Raw genomic sequence first — 18,003 nt, forward strand, 5'->3', positions numbered from 1 at the left:
TTCTGCTGCTCACAGGAGATTTTCCATCCAGAAATGTAAGGAGTCTATTTCAGTGATGTAGGGAACCAGCTGCTTCTAAATGCATGCAGGTGGTGGGGGTTTGTTCCTGAAAATGTCATGGAAACTAAACATATAACAAGGGAAGTAGATTTCCACAGTTAATGCAAACATATGTATGCATACAGTATCCTTTTGGTATGACTATAACTTGTTCAAGTCATGACACTGGAACTGAGCCCTCCTTTCAAATTTGCAGTCTAACAGGCCACCACACTCTATGTGATGAAATGCAAGAAGTGATTTAATGCTGCTGGAGCAGGACATATGGCAGCATAAGCAATGACACTGTTATGTTTCTCAGGCAGGGTCTTGTGTAAATTTATGTCCTTTTTCAAATTTCTGAATTTCAGTTTATATATTTATTTCACAATTTGCTGTTGTGTTGTTTATATGCCTGATATCTAAATAAGTAATAAAATAGCAAGTAAAGGGTGTAAAATTGTAGATAAAACTTTTCATTAAGCAAGAGGGTTTTTTTTCCCAGCAAAAGCTTATGCATGCAATAACCTTCTGAACAACCTAATCCTTTACATTCAAAACAAAGTGGCCATAATTAATTAAACCATTAAACTAGTATCTTATGCACAAGTTCACATGTATATGAACTTTAGTTTCTTTGGACTTTGCATCAATGTTTAGACAGATCAAGAGATAATAAATTCTAGTGAGTTAAACATAACCAGTATATTTTATGAGGTTTATTTCATTACTATCACTTTATAAGTCAATTAAATATCCCAATAATGAGAATCCATTCAGGTCGATTAGAGGTATGTTATCCACTTTGACAAGTTTAGACAGAATGACAGCTATAGACAGTAAAACCTTCGTAGGAACGAAAGAGATATAGCTTTTTAAAATCATCCATTTAAACTTGTTAGGGACACACGAAGCAGGAAGGCAGGACTTTAGGGGAATTGCAAGTGATGTTTTGGCACCCCTGTGTGTCATTATGTTAAACTGCAAATATAAATCTGTATATTCTTTCATTAATACACTATTTAAATAATGCAAAATCAATATCTATACATTTTAAACAGATTTCTCTGCTCACGTGTTCCATATCTTCCCTAACACCAAATAAGCCACGGACCATTTCTCATTCTATTCAGTTTTTTAATTATTTATTTATTTTACTCTTTTTTTGCACCTTATGATTCAAATATGTGGCTGAAACAAGCTACAACTAATTTATTTGCCTTATTTAAGCCGATTGACATAAAAAAAATATGTCATTCACTTTCTCCGTCCCACAGACTAATTGAAGAACAAATAATTCGCAATTCCACAATGACTGAGGTCACTCTACCCTGACCTGCTAAAAATTACATCTAATGTCAACAATGTCAACCTGCCAAAAATGTTGAGACATTTTGTCCAAACTGCCCTTTTATACAATACATTACCCAACTAGGTAACTAGGTAACTTTTAATAGCCTTTAAAGACAACACAGATATAGGGCCATCTTTTGCTGGGATTGAAATGTCTACAATTCATTATGCTTCACAGGAAATTAAGGAATTACTTATTCTTCAGTCTTGCATGATAACAAGACTTAGACACCTTAACAGTCTATCTTCTAAACATTCCCAGAGCCATTCAAGGACACAACCAACAAATCTGATACAACCACACACAATTGAGACAACTGGAGAATGATGCTGTGAGGTTCAGTTTATGCCAAACTGTAGTGTGGGTATGAGGATTAATTCCCCTGCTGGATTCATTTGCTGGATATGAAGTCGTTAGTGTGGTATGTCACTGCCAACACCAACTTCAATAGTTCAAAATAAGACAAGACAAGTTTCCTTGACCATCTGTATGCTACAACTATTAGATAAACTGTCCTAATGAGGACACATTTAGAATGATCTGATGCTGGTTATCTTCCTGAAAGCATTAGTAATTTAGCTTTGTGACCTGAACGTGTGCTTTTGGAAATTATTGAACGGTGCAAAGTTAGAAAAGGTTTGCACATCATAGAAACAATACCAAGCTCCTATATAATCACTTCAACTGGATAAACTAATCCGACAGAAAATTGCATTTAACAAAAATACACAAGTTTGGCTCATTTCACTGACGATATTCGGCCACAACGGGCACCGAAAAAAATATTTTACCACATTTGCACCAAGAAAAACTGAAATAAGGTCACGAAGGAATAACATTGATTGCAAATACCAATATGAATTATCCATCTTAACATTTTCAAATGTGAGCTGCTTCGAAACGTGGCGGGACAACCAGGGTTCCCTAACCCTAACACTGCAAATCTACGTTAAATCTGACTTTACACACACAACCATGACTAACTTTAACAGGCTAAGCAATGCTAATTGCTTGATCGTTACGATAGCTATCGTGTAGTGGGAAAAAAATGCCCGAGTTGACGTTAGCTGGCGTCGGTTGTAATGACCGACAGTAAAGTCTACGCTGTCCGTATTTCAAGGTAATTAGGACAGTTCGACTTCTTGGAAAAGAAGGACGAATTAATAATTACGAGAGTATCTAACCCCGCAATAATATATTTATGTTATATAACAGACACAGGCTTGCTAGCTTGCTACATAACCTAGCACAAGCTATGCGCCGCTCGTTAAGGCCTTGGCTTGGAGGTGCAAATGACACCAGATATGATGGCGGAGGGGGCGGAGTGTTAGGATCAGACTCCCCGGCCTGCTCCGCCAATGTGCGGACGGCCACCTCCACTCCGCTGTCGGTGTAAAGCCCCTGCTACAGCGATGTGAACAAAACTAACACAGCGACACAAACGACGGCGATTTAACTGGAAGAGAAATGCGTAGAAACGCGTTCTTAGCGAGATAAATCCAAGGCACTCGAGCTGCAGCAGTCTCGGTTAGCCTGTTAGCTCCCGTTAGCATGCGAGCTCAAAGACACTGCAAAGAGGAACCATGGCTTACCTTCACTGTTTATAGCTACCAGACTGGTGGTCTGCACGGCGCGTCTACAGCCAATATATCGCTTGCATTGGTCTCCGTAAACACTGTAAACGTATTCATTCGACAAAAAATCGTACTTTGAGAAAAGTCGTGCTCTGTATTTTATTTATTATTTTTCCCTCTCCTCCAACGGTCGCTGCTGCGTATCAGTGTGTGTCTGCTGGCTCCCAGTCGCTGCTCTTCTTGTTGTTTGTGTTTCGGAAACATGGCCGTCCGTGTGACACCACGTGACTGGACATTGACAAGCAGCTAACCAATGTTGGAACGGGGCAAACACACCCCTATTTACCGGGCTGGGCGCTAATGGTGTCAGCTCTGCGTGTCGCTACGGCATTTTCAGACACAAATCGTCCCAGCAGGGTGGCTTTGATTAGCACGTTAGCCGCAGAGCCGGGCTAACTGCAGCCCAACACGGGGATAGAGGCAGAAATGGAAAAAACAGCTGGCCCAATGCAAGCCGCCGGGGCAGTTCTGTGTAGTCGCAGTGCAACAAAACTTACTTCCAGCAATGTCGTTTTCATACACAATGCAGTCCGTCATTTCAAGCGTGAAATGTTTGAGATATTAAGAGGTTTTTTTTTTTTTTTTTTGGGGGGGGGGGGGGTATCAATACCCTTGAAAGTGAACCGAATGACTAGCAGAGCATGTGTAATACATTTATGAAGCGCAGTAGCCGGCTTTAGTCTGCAGAGATCGCTGTTGAATGACAGTGACACCACATGAACAAACAGGAGACATGACTCTGGGCAAACACTAAAAACGCACAGCAAACACACCGAAAGGCTGAACGTGGACGGAGGCAAATCCCTTTAAAATATGTGAATATTAAACTCTTCAACAATTATGTAGGTATAAAAAGCATTGTAAAAGTGTTTATTGTAAAGGGGATGTTTCAGGTAGGTAACGAATATGGTTGAGCCTGCTCAGCCTGTCAAACTGAAGAAAGCTAATGTCATATGAATTGTAGATTTAAACATGAATAAAGGTAATGATTCACAACTATTGGATGGCATAAACAAATTAATTTGCAGTTAAAATTGGCATATGAGATAAAACAATCACTAATTGGAATACGTGGCCAAATAAATGTAATTGGAAAACTGTTTATAATGAGAGGCAATGTGGGGCATCATAGTATGAATGACAACATATTTTGTAGGTTGAAGTTTCTCTATGTGTTATCAGTGACTTTATTAATTGCAATACAACTTCAATACCGATAGAAATGAAACAGCCTGAAGGACGTGCTGCCTTATTTCCTTCATAGTGTAGCGCTGAGGTCCTTTGAAAAAATTCATTTTAATATAATCACGTGTTGAACACATGGCTCTTAATTGTAGCATTGTTGCCAGGCATTTGGATTATTGTATACATCATGATACAGTTATTGCTTAGTAAAGAAGAACATATTATTGACACAGATGCTTTAAATATTAGTACTAAACAGAAACATAATATCAGTGATGATATCGGCCATAATAGGAATAATATCAGTTGTAGTATCATGTAGCATCATCAAAATTTCTATTCCATGTACAAAGGGTTGGAGTTGGGTATAACTGTTTGAATAACTTCATTTTTATTTTCATACAACAAATAGAAAAGACAAAAAAGCAAGTTGAGGACCATATATCAATAACTTAACTTGTTTTTATAATGTTAGGGTGCTGGTAAAGTAAATAACATGGACTCTCTCAGGTCTGTCTTCAATAGTAAATTCACTGAAGGGTTGTTGGGTTTGTACCTTTCCGGTAGCAATCTGGAAAGACTTGTCCATCAGGTCCCCCACAAAGCAGTCAGTTTGGAATATCAGTTTTCACAGGGATAGTGAGGTGGGCCAGCTTTCTGGTGATGTCTCTGAGGCATCAACATATACATGCACAAGGGTCATGGCAGGTGGGAGTGGGACCCTGAGTATATTTTTGGAAAATTTTGTGAGCATTTTTGCAGAAAACTGTCTTTGGCAAAACTGTCCTTTTTAGTACCTTCAACTTCATGCACCAAACAAGGCCAGGAATTTAATGTAGCCTGGATGGGTCCAGTTGTTGCACTGGGATGGCAGATTCATAATAGACAGAATAAACTTGGGGTTGGGGGCTTGGTTTATATTTTACATGGCAACTGAAGCAGAAAGAAAACAATCTCTCAGAGAAAGCATTTGACATAGTGCAGCCAAAAGAAACAAAAGTAATAATGCAATTTCTGCATGATTTCATTACTGGACAGTTTAAAGTGAAATGTTAAAACATTATCATGATGCTATTTAACTGATTACAATTATTTTTATGTTTGAGGAAGGTATGCACACACATACAATGATACACATAATATTCAAAAGGTGGATATACAATACACACACATACAAAGTGAATATCTGCAACATTGGAACATGAGCACAGCCCAACAGAAGCCTGTGCAGAGATGTATAGCTGTACAGACCTTGTCAAACCAGATAAGAATGAATTCTGCCAATGGATTCACTCTGAGCTGCTGCTGCTTTGCATACTGACTCTCCGTCCAACTGTCCTTGCACTGTAATAGATTATGAAGGCAACTCCTACACAGGATGACAGAACATTGATCATCACCACATGGAATGTCTTCATTCATATCGTTATGAGGAGAACATAATCTGGTTTCCCATTACTTTTCAATTTCCTCCAGTTGAGGATGCGTCTGTTCTGCACCTATGTTCTGTCCTTGTACTGCCTCCCGCTGATAGCACCCTCTCTGGTGAGCACCACTGTGTCAAACAGCTTCAAAGACTGTAGCCATTTTTTCTATATGCAGACACCACCTGCAGGGATCAGAGGAACCAGCCTGAGGAGGATCTGCCAGAAGTATGCAGACAAACTACGCTATGCCACATTGTATGACAGCAGTCACCGCCTGCCTCTCTACTCAGCCTACATCTTCAAGAAGTCTGATGGGAAGAGGAGGATGGACACGCCTTGGATGTACGAGCCTCAGGTACAGAGAATATAACATTGCTTTGTGAAAAATTTAAAAACAGCAATAATACCGCAACTCAAAAGGTAGAGATGGGGGTCCTGAGTCACATGACTTAACTCCAGTCTTGCTTGGCTAATACAGATTAACAGTAAAATATGACTTTTACTTGAGAGAGAGATGACCTTTTTAAAATGTCATTAAATTATGCAAATTGTTTTGTGACTTGATTGATCAATACGATGAACTGGCCTGTTTTGCTGGGCCCCTAACCGGGACTTTTAATTCACCTGATTCTCACCACAGTAATTTGAGGCTTACTTGAGACTTGAGACTTGAGCTCCTTCATCTGTTGCTAAGTTGTTAGGAGATGTTTTGAAGTTTTGGTTTAGATCCATTTTCCAGTCATTGGATGAGGAATTTCATACAGAAAACAAAGCAAAGCTTGTATAGAGCTGACATTGGGTCACATGACAATGTGTTGATCAATTAAATATTCTTCCTAACACGCTTCAACGATGAAAATGTCTCTTTCAAAATGAATAAAACTTCCTTTCACTCCACAGTTGCTTTCTGAAGACGAGAGTGGGAACATGAGGGCACTTCCACTCACTGAAGACACTCCCCCGTTGATTGAGGATGGTCAGGCAGTGCTGGGGGATTATACAGATGCTGTAGAGTACAGACGTGGCCTACTCAATCCTGACTTGCACCAAGCAGAGCCAGATGACAAATCATCCACCTATACTCTGACCAATGTAGTCCCATTAATCACAGACTTCTTGGATACCTCCTGGAACCCATACTTGGATACTATTCGCAGACGCCTCAATAACTTCTGCCATGGTAAATCTTTCATGGTTTCGGGGGTGACTCTGTCAGGGGTGAAAATCCAGCGAGATAACAGGGATCGCCTAGGAATTCCCAAACACTTATGGCTGGCATACTGCTGCCCACAATTTGACCGTAACTCACCATATGAGGTGAGATTTATGTTCCCTAGTTATGGGGGCTATGCACTGAATGGACAGAAAGGCTACAGTGTAGTGGAGGTCCCTCTGAAAGTTCTGGAAAGCTTCCTGAAGAGCCAGACAGACATAGACAGTAACATGGCCATTTTCTACAAGGGCTGTGTGTCAGAAAACCACTTCAAGAGGAAGAGAAGAGATCTGTCCGGTGTTTGAGTATGAATAAACAGCATGGACAAGTCTCAACTGCATGCTAGATATCAGCCCTCATTTAAATACACTTTAATGGAGACATTGTTACATAAGGAGCGGTGCTAATTGCAGCTTTAGATTCGTGGTCTCCATCAGTGGCAGTAAGGACAAGTGGGCCATAAGAGATGAACAATACAACCAAAGGACCATATGCAGTAAAAGGGAATGATTTAGTATTACACTTCCATAAAGTTGGGAGACTAACGATCTTAAAAAAAATAGATTGAAGCAACAGAAGCTAACATATCACATCAATAGTATCTGTGTGATAGATGCCATGTTTTTTAATATTCTCCTCTCCAGATGGTGGCAAACTCTGTTCAAAATCTGAGGCCTCCAGCCCGAATAGCGCCCCTTTAATGCAGCATCAAACACCTGGATTATTCGTTTCTCACATCATTTGTTTTGTCTGTCCTTGTATCGCTCAGCCGCGGAATTTCATACATTTATCTCACGTGTATTTTCAACAGCAGAAGTTTGTTGATAAGCATCAAATAGGCCCCTAGTTATCTGGACCTCATGGCTCAGGAGCTCAAACTCAAAACATGTTGCTAAAATACTACCTCATTTATATCCATTACTGCATTGCTGCATTATTGTCAACAACGCACTGCAATACTTTAGAATTATTTAGTTATGTAGCTAGCTGAACTTTAAAAAGAAAACGGTGAATGAAAATAAATGCGAAGCGATCATATATGTCTAACACTACCTTAGGAAGCTATGCAGTACTGAGACAATGGCAATATTTACTTCAGAGGAAACTTTGCATCTATAGTGACAAACATTGCTAATTACATTGAGTGTCTATTTGTGTTTCATGATCAGTTAGTAGATTACATAAGAAACTATACTCTGCCCCTTCACACGATACCAGAGAGTGTTGACATATAGTAGAATGAGTTAAAGTACTTCAAGTGCTAAAAGAATAATGAATTAATTAATTCTATCACTTTCACTGTGTATGTTTTTTTTTCTTGTTCAATAAAATTGAAAACAGAGATAATTTATTACTGACGTTATTTCATATCAGTGGCTCATCTGTAAAGAAGCATGAATTGGTTAGTGCACAATACAAAATTGCAGTTAAGAATTTACTATTTATGAAGTTTTGGGTAAATTTACTGTTCCATTCTTATTTGTATGTATGAACTGCTTTGTCTTATGATGTCTTTGTTTTCACTAATTAAACTGGAATAAAATATCTCTGAAATTCATTTAGTTTCTCCAGGTGCTTCTGGGTTTATTGTGAGTTTTTGCAACCTGTCAAATAAATTAATGTCTTCAGACACTAGAGAGAAGAATTTTATGAACTGTTGTGGGTAAATTAAATACTGCTTCAATAAGAAAACCATGTTGCACTTTGGTCCAATTCTATGTCGGACCAGCTCAACTGTGACCAGCAACAGCGCAGCTCAAGGAATGAGGCCTCCATCAACACTGACCAATGTAGTCATGAATGCTTATTTTCAGTAGCCTACATTATATGCTGCCTTTACATAAAATATTTGGTTACAACTTAGCAACTACTGCCTGGGTAGCATATTTTGATACTGGACATAATACAAATCATACTATATATACCCCTAAAAACCTTGATTCAACCAACTATCAACCCATTCTTGATTTTTCTATGCTTTATAAAAACACATATATTTGCTTTATGGGCCAGCCTGGTAGGGTAGAGTCTTCCTGAATAAATACAACATGATCTCACTTTTGAATTTGGCCAGGGACCACGCAACCCATCTTTTTCATATTGTGCTCCACTATTTCCAATCCCATAAAGGTCATCAGTCCTGTCTGCAGTCACCGGGAATGAGTTTCCATTCTGCACGCCAACAAAAAGTGCTTCAGTAGTGACGTATTTGAAAAATAAAAATAAAAAATCTCAACAACTTATGTGGTACAGCATGACAGACTAGCAATTACTGAAATTTCTCGTAACATAAAAAGCTGGCTATTGCTGTTGTGGCTGTGGGTGGATCTGCCACAGAGTGAGAAGTATATTGCTTTGCATACTGAGTCCTGATTACAGACAGAGGCGCATGACTCTTGTTTTAGCTGAGCTCCACACACAGACACAGAGACGTTTTTAATCATTTGCAGCAGCACACAGACTAACACCTAAGATTTCATCTCATCAGTGACTTCCGGGACTTCTTAACTATGGCTCTTTGGTTGGCTTTCCTACTTGTCAGCATAATCACATCAGCAGTGAGAGGGCGAGTGGAAAAGGAGCTGTCTCCAGAGTGCAGACAATTCCTATACAAGGGAACACCGCCGACAGGGCTGCAGCACGACTCCCTCCACTTCATTTGCCAACGTTACAACAAGAAGCCACGCTATGTTACGCTGTACAGTACTTTCCACCGCACACCTGTCTACTCTGCCTACACTTTCAAACGTTCCATTGGGGAAAACTGTGTGGATATACCTTGGATGTATGAACCTCAGGTAAAGAAAGCCAGAAAGTTGTACACGAGGGGGTAAGAAAGTCTCATACATGCTATTTACATGCTATTTCTTTTATACAGAGATCATGTGAGTATTCTTGCAGATGGTTGCTACTTACTGCTACTGTTTTATCCTCATCCTCTCATGTGTCTGTCTGTCTGCACAGCTATCTACACTCTCTGATACAGATGAGATGCAGGCCTTCCCACATGGCTACCTGCACACAAACTTTGAAGATAATCAGGCTGTTCTGGAAGATTATACAAATGCCATCTTCTATGAACGTGGTACACTCAACCCAGATGAGCATCATCATGATCCTGAAGACAAGGCCTCCACCTACACCCTCACTAATGTTGTGCCCATAGTGCCTGACTTCAACAGCAGAGTCTGGAAAGAGCAGGAAGATGTCATTCGCAAAAGGCTTAACAACTACTGTCATGGAACGGCTTACATCATCACGGGCATCACCACCTCAGGGAAGATGATCCGCCGCGAAAACATGAACCGCATTGCAGTGCCCACATATTTATGGTCAGCTTATTGCTGTGTTGACTTCGACCACAATGCGCCCTATGATGAACGCTCTAAGTTCCCATCTTTTGCTCACTATGCCCTCAACGAGGAGGACAATGATGTGGTGGAAACCTCTGTCCAGAATTTGAAGGAGTTCCTCAAGAAGACCACCTTTGTTGATCAGAACTTTCAGATTTTTGTCAGTGATTGTGTCCCACATTCATAGATGCCCAGCATCAAGTAATGGCCAATAAGCAAATATTTAGCAAGAAGGCAGCTTAAAGCCAGAATGCTTTGATTATTTTGAATGCATTCTGTTTCTTTTTGTTCAATCTGCCTTTAGATTTTGAATTATCAAAGTGCAAAAACCTTGTTTCACTTGCTCAGCAATCCCAGTCAGCCATGACGGTGTGAGAGTGAGATGCATTGCCTGTTACTAGCACCCTGAAACCAAAGAATGAAAGAAATGGAATTCAGCCAAGACTGTTTTGAGTCTTTAACCCTCTGCTTTTTTTACTGTGAAATATCAAAGCAAGCTTTTTGACAAATGTTTACAGCCTAAGTTCCATGGATTGCATATCACGAGTAACAAGCCTGTCTGTAAATGCTTATCTCTCGTAACAACCCACTCCAAATAATTGAATACAGTTTGCTGTATGAAATAGTTGTCTTATTAGTCTAATTATCTAAAAGTCTAGTCTAAATATCTAATATTTCACTGAAAACAAACATGCTTGTTCAATTTGCAGAATAAACCTTACATCGGTGGAGTTCAAATGTCTGAGGTTTTATTTTGACTCAACACTTCTGGGATATTTTATGTATAGGATATTAGTCACCAGAGAAAACCATTTCTTTAGAAACATTGGAAAATTGCTTTGAAATTTGGGGTATAAAAGACACTTTTGATTGATTTCATACTTAACTGATATTTAGATTTTTTCATACTGAAAAACATTATAAGATATTACAGTAGTAGTAGTAGCTTTTATGAATGTTAGCAAAGATTTTGAGGAGGTTAAGCTGTTCTTGTCTTTGACCTGTAAACCCCAGACCATTTAAAGGTGGTTCCAAGAGATTGGATGGATGATCTTCAAAGTTATCATGCAGTTTGTGTGTGAAAAAAAAAACAAAACATGTCTTTAATCCTCACTCTTATGCTATAGTCCTCTGCTGCAGCACACACACAAAAGTTAAAAAAAGTAAAAAGGTATATAAACAGCTGAAGAAAAGGTCAAATATTTCCTCAGAGAGTATCAAGAGAATTTTTTTGTCCAATGTAGTTAATCCTAATAAAACACCCTTAATTACTGATAACATTCATCACTTTAAGATTACTGCTACAACACTTGTAGCACTTTGAATACATTCAAAATACTTTACAATGGAAGAACAGTTTGCTGGAGTGACAGATGAGGCAAGAAGGGAAATGCTGAGTGTGATAGAGCTCGGGCAGAGGTTGTACTGGTTAAACAGTAGATTCGCAGTGGTGTGCTACAAAGTAGAGTAGAGCACCAGTGGCATCTAAAAGGACATAGTTGAAAGGCTGAGGAATACGAGCAGTCATGGTTATATCTATATCTGCAAACTATGCTTTAGTTTTACTGACATGCGTTTTAATTGAAGGGGCCCAGGCAGGCGTGGTTACAGACTTTAACCACGAGGAACGCTGTAAGGATTCTCTGTTCATGGGGACTCCACCTCGAGGCTACCTTGGCACCTCCTTTAAGAAGATCTGCCAGAGGTATGGAGATCAGCCACATTATGTCACCCTCTACGACCCCCACAAACACATACCAATCTATTCGGCCTATACATTTAAGAAGTCAGATGGAGAAAAAAGGGTTGACTTCCCTTGGATGTTTGAACCACAGGTAAGTGTTTTTTTTTTTAGTTATGAGTTAAAGTTTGATGGGTTAGGTAAAATGACTTTTTGTCTTCAGTCTGTATTTAAATTCAAAGCCTCTGTGGATTCTTAGCTTGTGCATGTAGATTTCCAATATACTTAATATTCCATATAATACTACCTCTCAAGCAGTTAAGAGAATGGGATAACAATACCTCTTTTGCCACCGCCAACAAAGTAAACTTGAGATAAACTACTTTATGTTTAGATGGTATTTGAGTTATAGTGTTAGCATGTATATTCTTCTGTGTTGTTATGTGATCGCAAATGTTTGAGCTCCAAGTGGGAAACTGTTGGAAGGGAAAACGAATGCGGATGATAATCTTCTGCTAGAACTTTTGAGTAACAATAGAACTATCAGAAAAATAACAAAACAGTGCCCTTTTCCTCTCTCTCTGTCTCAACAGTTAGCTTCAGATAAAGGCAGCAGTAACATGGAGCCATTCCCACAATCTTCAAACATGCATATGAACTTTGAGGACACTCAAGCAGTCCTAGAGGACTACGCTGATGTGGTTCAGTACGAACGTGGCCAACTAAATCCGGATGAACATCAGGCTGACCCTCTAGACAAAGCCTCCACCTACACTTTAACAAACGTGGTTCCTCAGATCAGGGAGTTCAACATGGGTCCTTGGGCAGAACACCAGGACATCATTCGGAAACGCCTGAACAACTTCTGCCGTGGTAAAGCCTTTGTGGTCACCGGAGTCACCACTTCTGGGCACATGATCCGTCGCAACAACCTGGACAGAGTGGCTGTACCAGAGTACATGTGGTCTGCCTACTGCTGCACTGAGTTTGACCAAAACGCCCCATACTTTGTACGCTACAAGTTCCCAGTTTTTGGAGCTTATGGGCTAAATGATCGCATCAACAACCATATGGTGGAGGTTCCTCTCAAGAACCTGGAGAAATTCCTCAAAGGGAGGATGGATGTAGACAAAAACCTCCAAATTTTCTACAATGACTGTGTGCCAGATATCTAAAATTAAAACGAGTGATCTCTCTTATGCTGACAGATTAGAATATATAAAATATACATAGTGAAATGTGTTGTCAAATTACATATTATGAGCAATAAATTAAGAATCCCACAGTCTTTCTCAAGTCCATTGAGCCTTGAATTGCATCGACCCTTTAACTTTACTTAAATCCCAAAAGAATATGATACAGTGGCTGAAAACTAAACAAGTGAGTTCTGAAACAAAGAAAAAAATATGTATTATTATTAAAAACTGGTCGTGGTTTAAATTAATTGCAATTGCACATTTCCCCCACAGGATGGCAGTTTAGCTTCTTTCAAAGCACATACGGGCAATAACAATGCATGCCACAAGAGGGCGCTTTAAACAGCATCTAAATCAGAAAACACCATCATTTTGCTGTTTTCGTGCCTTCTTTGGCAGTCTGAGGCATACACAAATTATAAAAAGAAGTCTGATCCAGAGATGACACCTTCTTCCATGCCACCCAGCCTCGCTTCTGCAGCTCCGTCTCCCCCAGCTCACATCCATAATAGTGAGGGTCAAGGACCAGCACGTAGCTCCCCTTGTCCCCAGTGCAAACCCCTATGATCCCCTTGGAGGAATTGTCCCTGTCCCCCCCCATCATGACTGGGGAGCCGTGTTTGTCGAAGTGCTGATGAAGCTGAGCCGCTGCGACCTGCTCCAGCTCGGCCGCTCCGCCTGCGATGTGCACCACCTTACAGGGAACATCGTAGAAATAGTCCAGAGTTCCGTCTGGATTCCGCAATAACGGTGATGCCTTCAATCGCCCTCTTTTGGAAACGTAATTTGCACATTTCAGTGCTTGGGAAGATTATTTTGCTGTGCCAAATCAAATATGATCTATATTTCTTTGGCTTAAAAAAAGAACCCAAACAAAATAAATAAATTGTTGTTTATTGCTGAGATAAACTGGACAGGAATGACCTTTGCTTCTGGAAACAGTTTCTCTTTTGTACTCTGTAAAGCTAACGGTGTAAACTACGACTATCACCGAAGATACTGAGTGCCAACTGAGTGGCATTGGGTGTTCTTCGGCGGCCTTTGAAGGCAGCACACGCTCACACCTGTCAGTACCAGAGACATGGCGGCCCCGGAGAAACACACAACGCTGCGCTCCTTCCTAACGGTTATGTTACATCTGTGCGACGTTTGTTTCGCCGCAGAAACTCGGCAAAATGTCGGCCTCGAAATACATTGCGGGGAAGTCCAAGTGAAAATAACAGCGAAGGCTGAGTTTTTAGAGGCGAGAGGAATTCCGTTCAAAGCCGAGCATCTTCGACTTGGAGCGGACTCCCGGCTGGAGTCCTGCGGGCCGAGAACGCTCTCGTCCGGCCGACTGATGGTCATCTCCGTGGGGCTGCGAGACTGTGGGAGCCAGGCCAGCGTAAGAAAAGACGAGAATATAACCTTCTGCCAGACACAAAAAACCAAAAACAGCGTCAGAGTACTTACCCCGGAGAAAAGGGCCAATTATTCCAGCCATTTAACTTCGTTGGAAGCCCGCAGGCTCCTCCCGCTACCGCCATCTGTCTGCCTGCAACGCAATCACACCCGTCCATCAGCGGTTACCGTCCACTTCAGGACATGACCTCATGAGCACAGTCATACAATCGTAAAGCCAAAGTAGCAGCAAATCGCAGTAAATTCTGCCTCTCATTTCTGCTTCCACCCAGGTTCGTGGTGAGTGGCTGGTGTATTCCAACCGGCTCTTCTTGTTTCCTGCTGTGCTTCCTACCTCCACAGGAAGTGCAATTGTAAAGGGAGAAACTACTGTCATACCTGTTGAGTGTCATTATGAGAGGTTAGGCTTACTTCTGTGTGCCAAGTGTAAACCTTCCTCCAATGGAGTTGGCTCCGTGTGCTGGGGTCACAGGTTGTAATAATCAAGGCTTTGCAACAGTGTGGCCTTTTTTTTTTTGTGGAAGCACAGAAAGCTGATGGTGAATTCACAACCAGTAAGGCCAACCTGGCTGCCCATGACATCCACCATCAGCAGTTTTGGCCTTCTCCACTTCTCCCTTCGAACCACCACAGGTGAAATGTATAAATGGAAGATTTTTCCATAGGTATTAAATTGGAAGTTCAAAAATGTATCTGCCTTTTCCCAGATGATTGTACCTCTCAGCGTAGCTCCTCAGTGTACCAGCAGGGGGAAGCAGTGTTTTTGGAGGCCAGTGTGGAGGCCCCGCTGCACCCTCCTCTCCTTATATATGTGGACAATTGTGTTGCTACGCTGAAGCCGGACCCTCTCTCTTCACCAAGCTACAAGTTTATAACCAAGCACGGGTCAGCTTTTTCCTTTTGACAAGTAAAGAAGCAGATCATTGTGGTTAGTTAAATTCAAACACATTATTGTTAAGGAACATTGCTCAATCCACAAATTCAAAAGTATGATTACATTTATTGGATTCCTAGCAGTGCTCGGTCATCTTTCCGGGTTTCTGACTGGGTTAGGCATGAAGCTATTTCAGACTCACCATGGCTAACTCTGATGCAGTGCATGAATTGCACATTGCCTCTCCATTACAGATGTCTCGTGGACAGCGTATTACCAGGCTCTTCATCAAAATTCATCCATAGGAGCAACGATAACAGACTGTGCTTTAGTTTTCAAGCTTTCCACTTCAACCAGGAATCTGGGGAAGAGGTAACAGTACATCTGTCACACAAGTTTTTATCTGCTTTCATATAGTTTCCATACACTTGCAACTCCTCTTATTGCAACATATTGTTTGTCAAGTAGTCCCAAATTTTTTTTATTTAATATACTTAAATATATGTATATTGCTAAAGTAACCATTGAATCAAATGTCCTTTTATAAATTTGGTTTTCCTCTTCTAGATGTTCATCAACTGCCACCTCACGACCACTCTGAAACAAAACTCCCATAGCTGTCTTTATAAAGCCTGTTTCTTTCATAAGCCTACGTTCAGGTTAGCCTCCCAAAATGTTGGTGACATTCACCTTCAAATCATTTTGTCATGTTTAGTGTGTTTGTGTGTGGAAATATTAGATGTGAGTTGTATTTCATTAGCTTGATACTCTCAGCTGATGTGTATGGTCAGGATGTATCTCTCATTCAGCTGGCGTGCAACAGAGGGAGACAATGTTCTCTGTGAATGCTGCAACTCTGATGGCTATTTAACTGAAGAGGAGAAAAGTGGACACACAAGTCACACAATTCGACCAGGTACAGGGTACCAGCGTTTACAAATAGTTATTTTTACCAGTCTTTCCAAATGTATTCAATAGTAAGAATAATAGCTTCTTGTATGCAACTTCATAATCACTGAACTGGTTGTGTGTGTGTCTCCATATATACTTATATATATATATTTATGTTTGACAGATGAGAAGCATGAAGCTGACACAACAGTTGGGCCCCTTCACATCTTGCCACACCCTTATTGGACTGGCCGTTTGTCAATCAATCCATGAAGAGCTTTTCCCAATTTAGGAATGAAAGAAATCCAGATTAAGGCCAGGGCCCAAGGGGGTTTAACAATAAAACATCCATCATATTGTTTTTCTTGTGATTTTTTTTGTGGTTTGTATTCTAATAGCTCTACTGACTTGTACCTTGAAACACCTTAACAATCAATTTAAAGTGGCTTCATGTGGTGATATTTTTATTATTATTACATTGAACCCTGGCGTATGTTTAAAATAGTGTTTTGCTATAACCATCACAAAAGCTCTGCCATACAAAAAATGTTGGCAGATATCCATAGTCATAGTCCATAGGGTAGACTGAGCTATACCTGGGATAACTTGTTGAAGGTGGCGAGCTACTTTTCACTCTGAAAAAGTAGCTCTCCAATTAGTGTAGTGAAGTGATGCTACCTGATCTTGTTTACGTTCACTTCATATAATGATGTCCACAAGTAGCATAACAATTCAAGTGTATGCCAGTAATGTGCCCTAATGCTGCTACTTTATGCTGGACTGCAACAGTAAACAGAGAAAAAAAATGCCATTTGGTCTCTCCTTTCACCCCTTGGTAGAGTTTAAGTCCTACCTGTGGCCACTTGCAACGTGTCTTCCACAACAGGACACACACAGGTTTTATCCTGAATGAAGAATGGTTGGTTCACTCAGCCATTAAAATTGATAGCCATGAAAACAAACCCATGAGGAGTTTCCACAAAGAGGTCAAAGAACTACAATGGAACTTAAAATATCTCGCAGGCAACAAGCATACTAGCATAAACAGACATGGGGGTAAGAATGGGACGGCCTCTCAGCCATGCAGTCCTATGTCCTTTGCGTCCCCTGTCTGCAGTAGAAACGCTTGTCTACTCCCGTGAGAGGAAATGTGACAGACCAAATGGGAAACCTGGTAGATTTCATGGCGCAGTGTCTTATTCCATGACATCACGACCACTGTTATTCTTGATCTTTATCCCTGAAAACAAGCTATTGTATCTATGTGATTAACAATTGTATTTTGATGAGAATCTTTCTGGATCTTGAATACACTGACCTTTCTCTGATCCAAATGTGATTTCCTTAAAATGGCTCAACAGATCAGAACAATGTTTAACCCTCTTGTAGATGACAAATTTTGTGGATGGAAAGGTTTAAACAGAGCATTTATATGTATTTCAGGATATTTTGGTTGTGTCTTATTATTGGTGTAAGGCCAGTCTTATCAAGCAGAACTGGAAATCTATAGGTTTCATAGAGAACGTGTTCTGACCATACCTCATGCTTGAAAATTTGAATTTATCTAAGTATTTAGTTTATCCCACATTTTACAAATGGAGACATTTTACATGGTTTTAGATTGTGTGCTTCTTACTCTATTCGGAGCGTGATAGACATGTCAGAGATTGTCCTGAGGATAAAACCAGGTATGTCATTTACAGTTGCAGCCATCCAGATTATGCAGAATGGTGGCTTAGCAGCCAAACAGGTAGT

The 18,003-nt window shown here is 40.4% G+C and overlaps 4 protein-coding genes across 4 annotated transcripts; all 4 read left to right on the forward strand.

Annotated features, from left to right (window-relative positions):
• Positions 1 to 5,579: 5,579 nt before the first annotated feature.
• Positions 5,580 to 7,157, forward strand: LOC115059300 (endonuclease domain-containing 1 protein-like). The gene is made up of 2 exons (XM_029526957.1): positions 5,580 to 5,994; positions 6,540 to 7,157. The coding sequence occupies exons 1-2, from the start codon at positions 5,695 to 5,697 to the stop codon at positions 7,155 to 7,157; spliced, it is 918 nt and encodes a 305-aa protein (XP_029382817.1). The 5' UTR covers positions 5,580 to 5,694.
• Positions 7,158 to 9,307: 2,150 nt separating this feature from the next.
• LOC115058823 (endonuclease domain-containing 1 protein-like) lies at positions 9,308 to 10,930 on the forward strand. Its single transcript, XM_029526357.1, has 2 exons — positions 9,308 to 9,650; positions 9,817 to 10,930. The coding sequence occupies exons 1-2, from the start codon at positions 9,363 to 9,365 to the stop codon at positions 10,390 to 10,392; spliced, it is 864 nt and encodes a 287-aa protein (XP_029382217.1). The 5' UTR covers positions 9,308 to 9,362; the 3' UTR covers positions 10,393 to 10,930.
• A 699-nt stretch (positions 10,931 to 11,629) lies between these two features.
• LOC115059301 (endonuclease domain-containing 1 protein-like) lies at positions 11,630 to 13,061 on the forward strand. Its single transcript, XM_029526958.1, has 2 exons — positions 11,630 to 12,040; positions 12,480 to 13,061. The coding sequence occupies exons 1-2, from the start codon at positions 11,732 to 11,734 to the stop codon at positions 13,059 to 13,061; spliced, it is 891 nt and encodes a 296-aa protein (XP_029382818.1). The 5' UTR covers positions 11,630 to 11,731.
• Positions 13,062 to 14,170: 1,109 nt separating this feature from the next.
• LOC115058822 (zona pellucida sperm-binding protein 3-like) lies at positions 14,171 to 16,931 on the forward strand. The gene is made up of 8 exons (XM_029526356.1): positions 14,171 to 14,466; positions 14,756 to 14,883; positions 15,013 to 15,116; positions 15,191 to 15,368; positions 15,612 to 15,729; positions 15,925 to 16,016; positions 16,167 to 16,273; positions 16,433 to 16,931. Exons 1-8 carry the CDS (start codon positions 14,212 to 14,214, stop codon positions 16,519 to 16,521), a joined length of 1,071 nt encoding a protein of 356 aa, XP_029382216.1. The 5' UTR covers positions 14,171 to 14,211; the 3' UTR covers positions 16,522 to 16,931.
• The last annotated feature ends 1,072 nt before the right edge of the window (positions 16,932 to 18,003 follow it).

This window comes from Echeneis naucrates, chromosome 18 (assembly GCF_900963305.1).
Source record: "Echeneis naucrates chromosome 18, fEcheNa1.1, whole genome shotgun sequence".
NCBI classification, from domain to species: Eukaryota; Metazoa; Chordata; class Actinopteri; order Carangiformes; family Echeneidae; genus Echeneis; species Echeneis naucrates.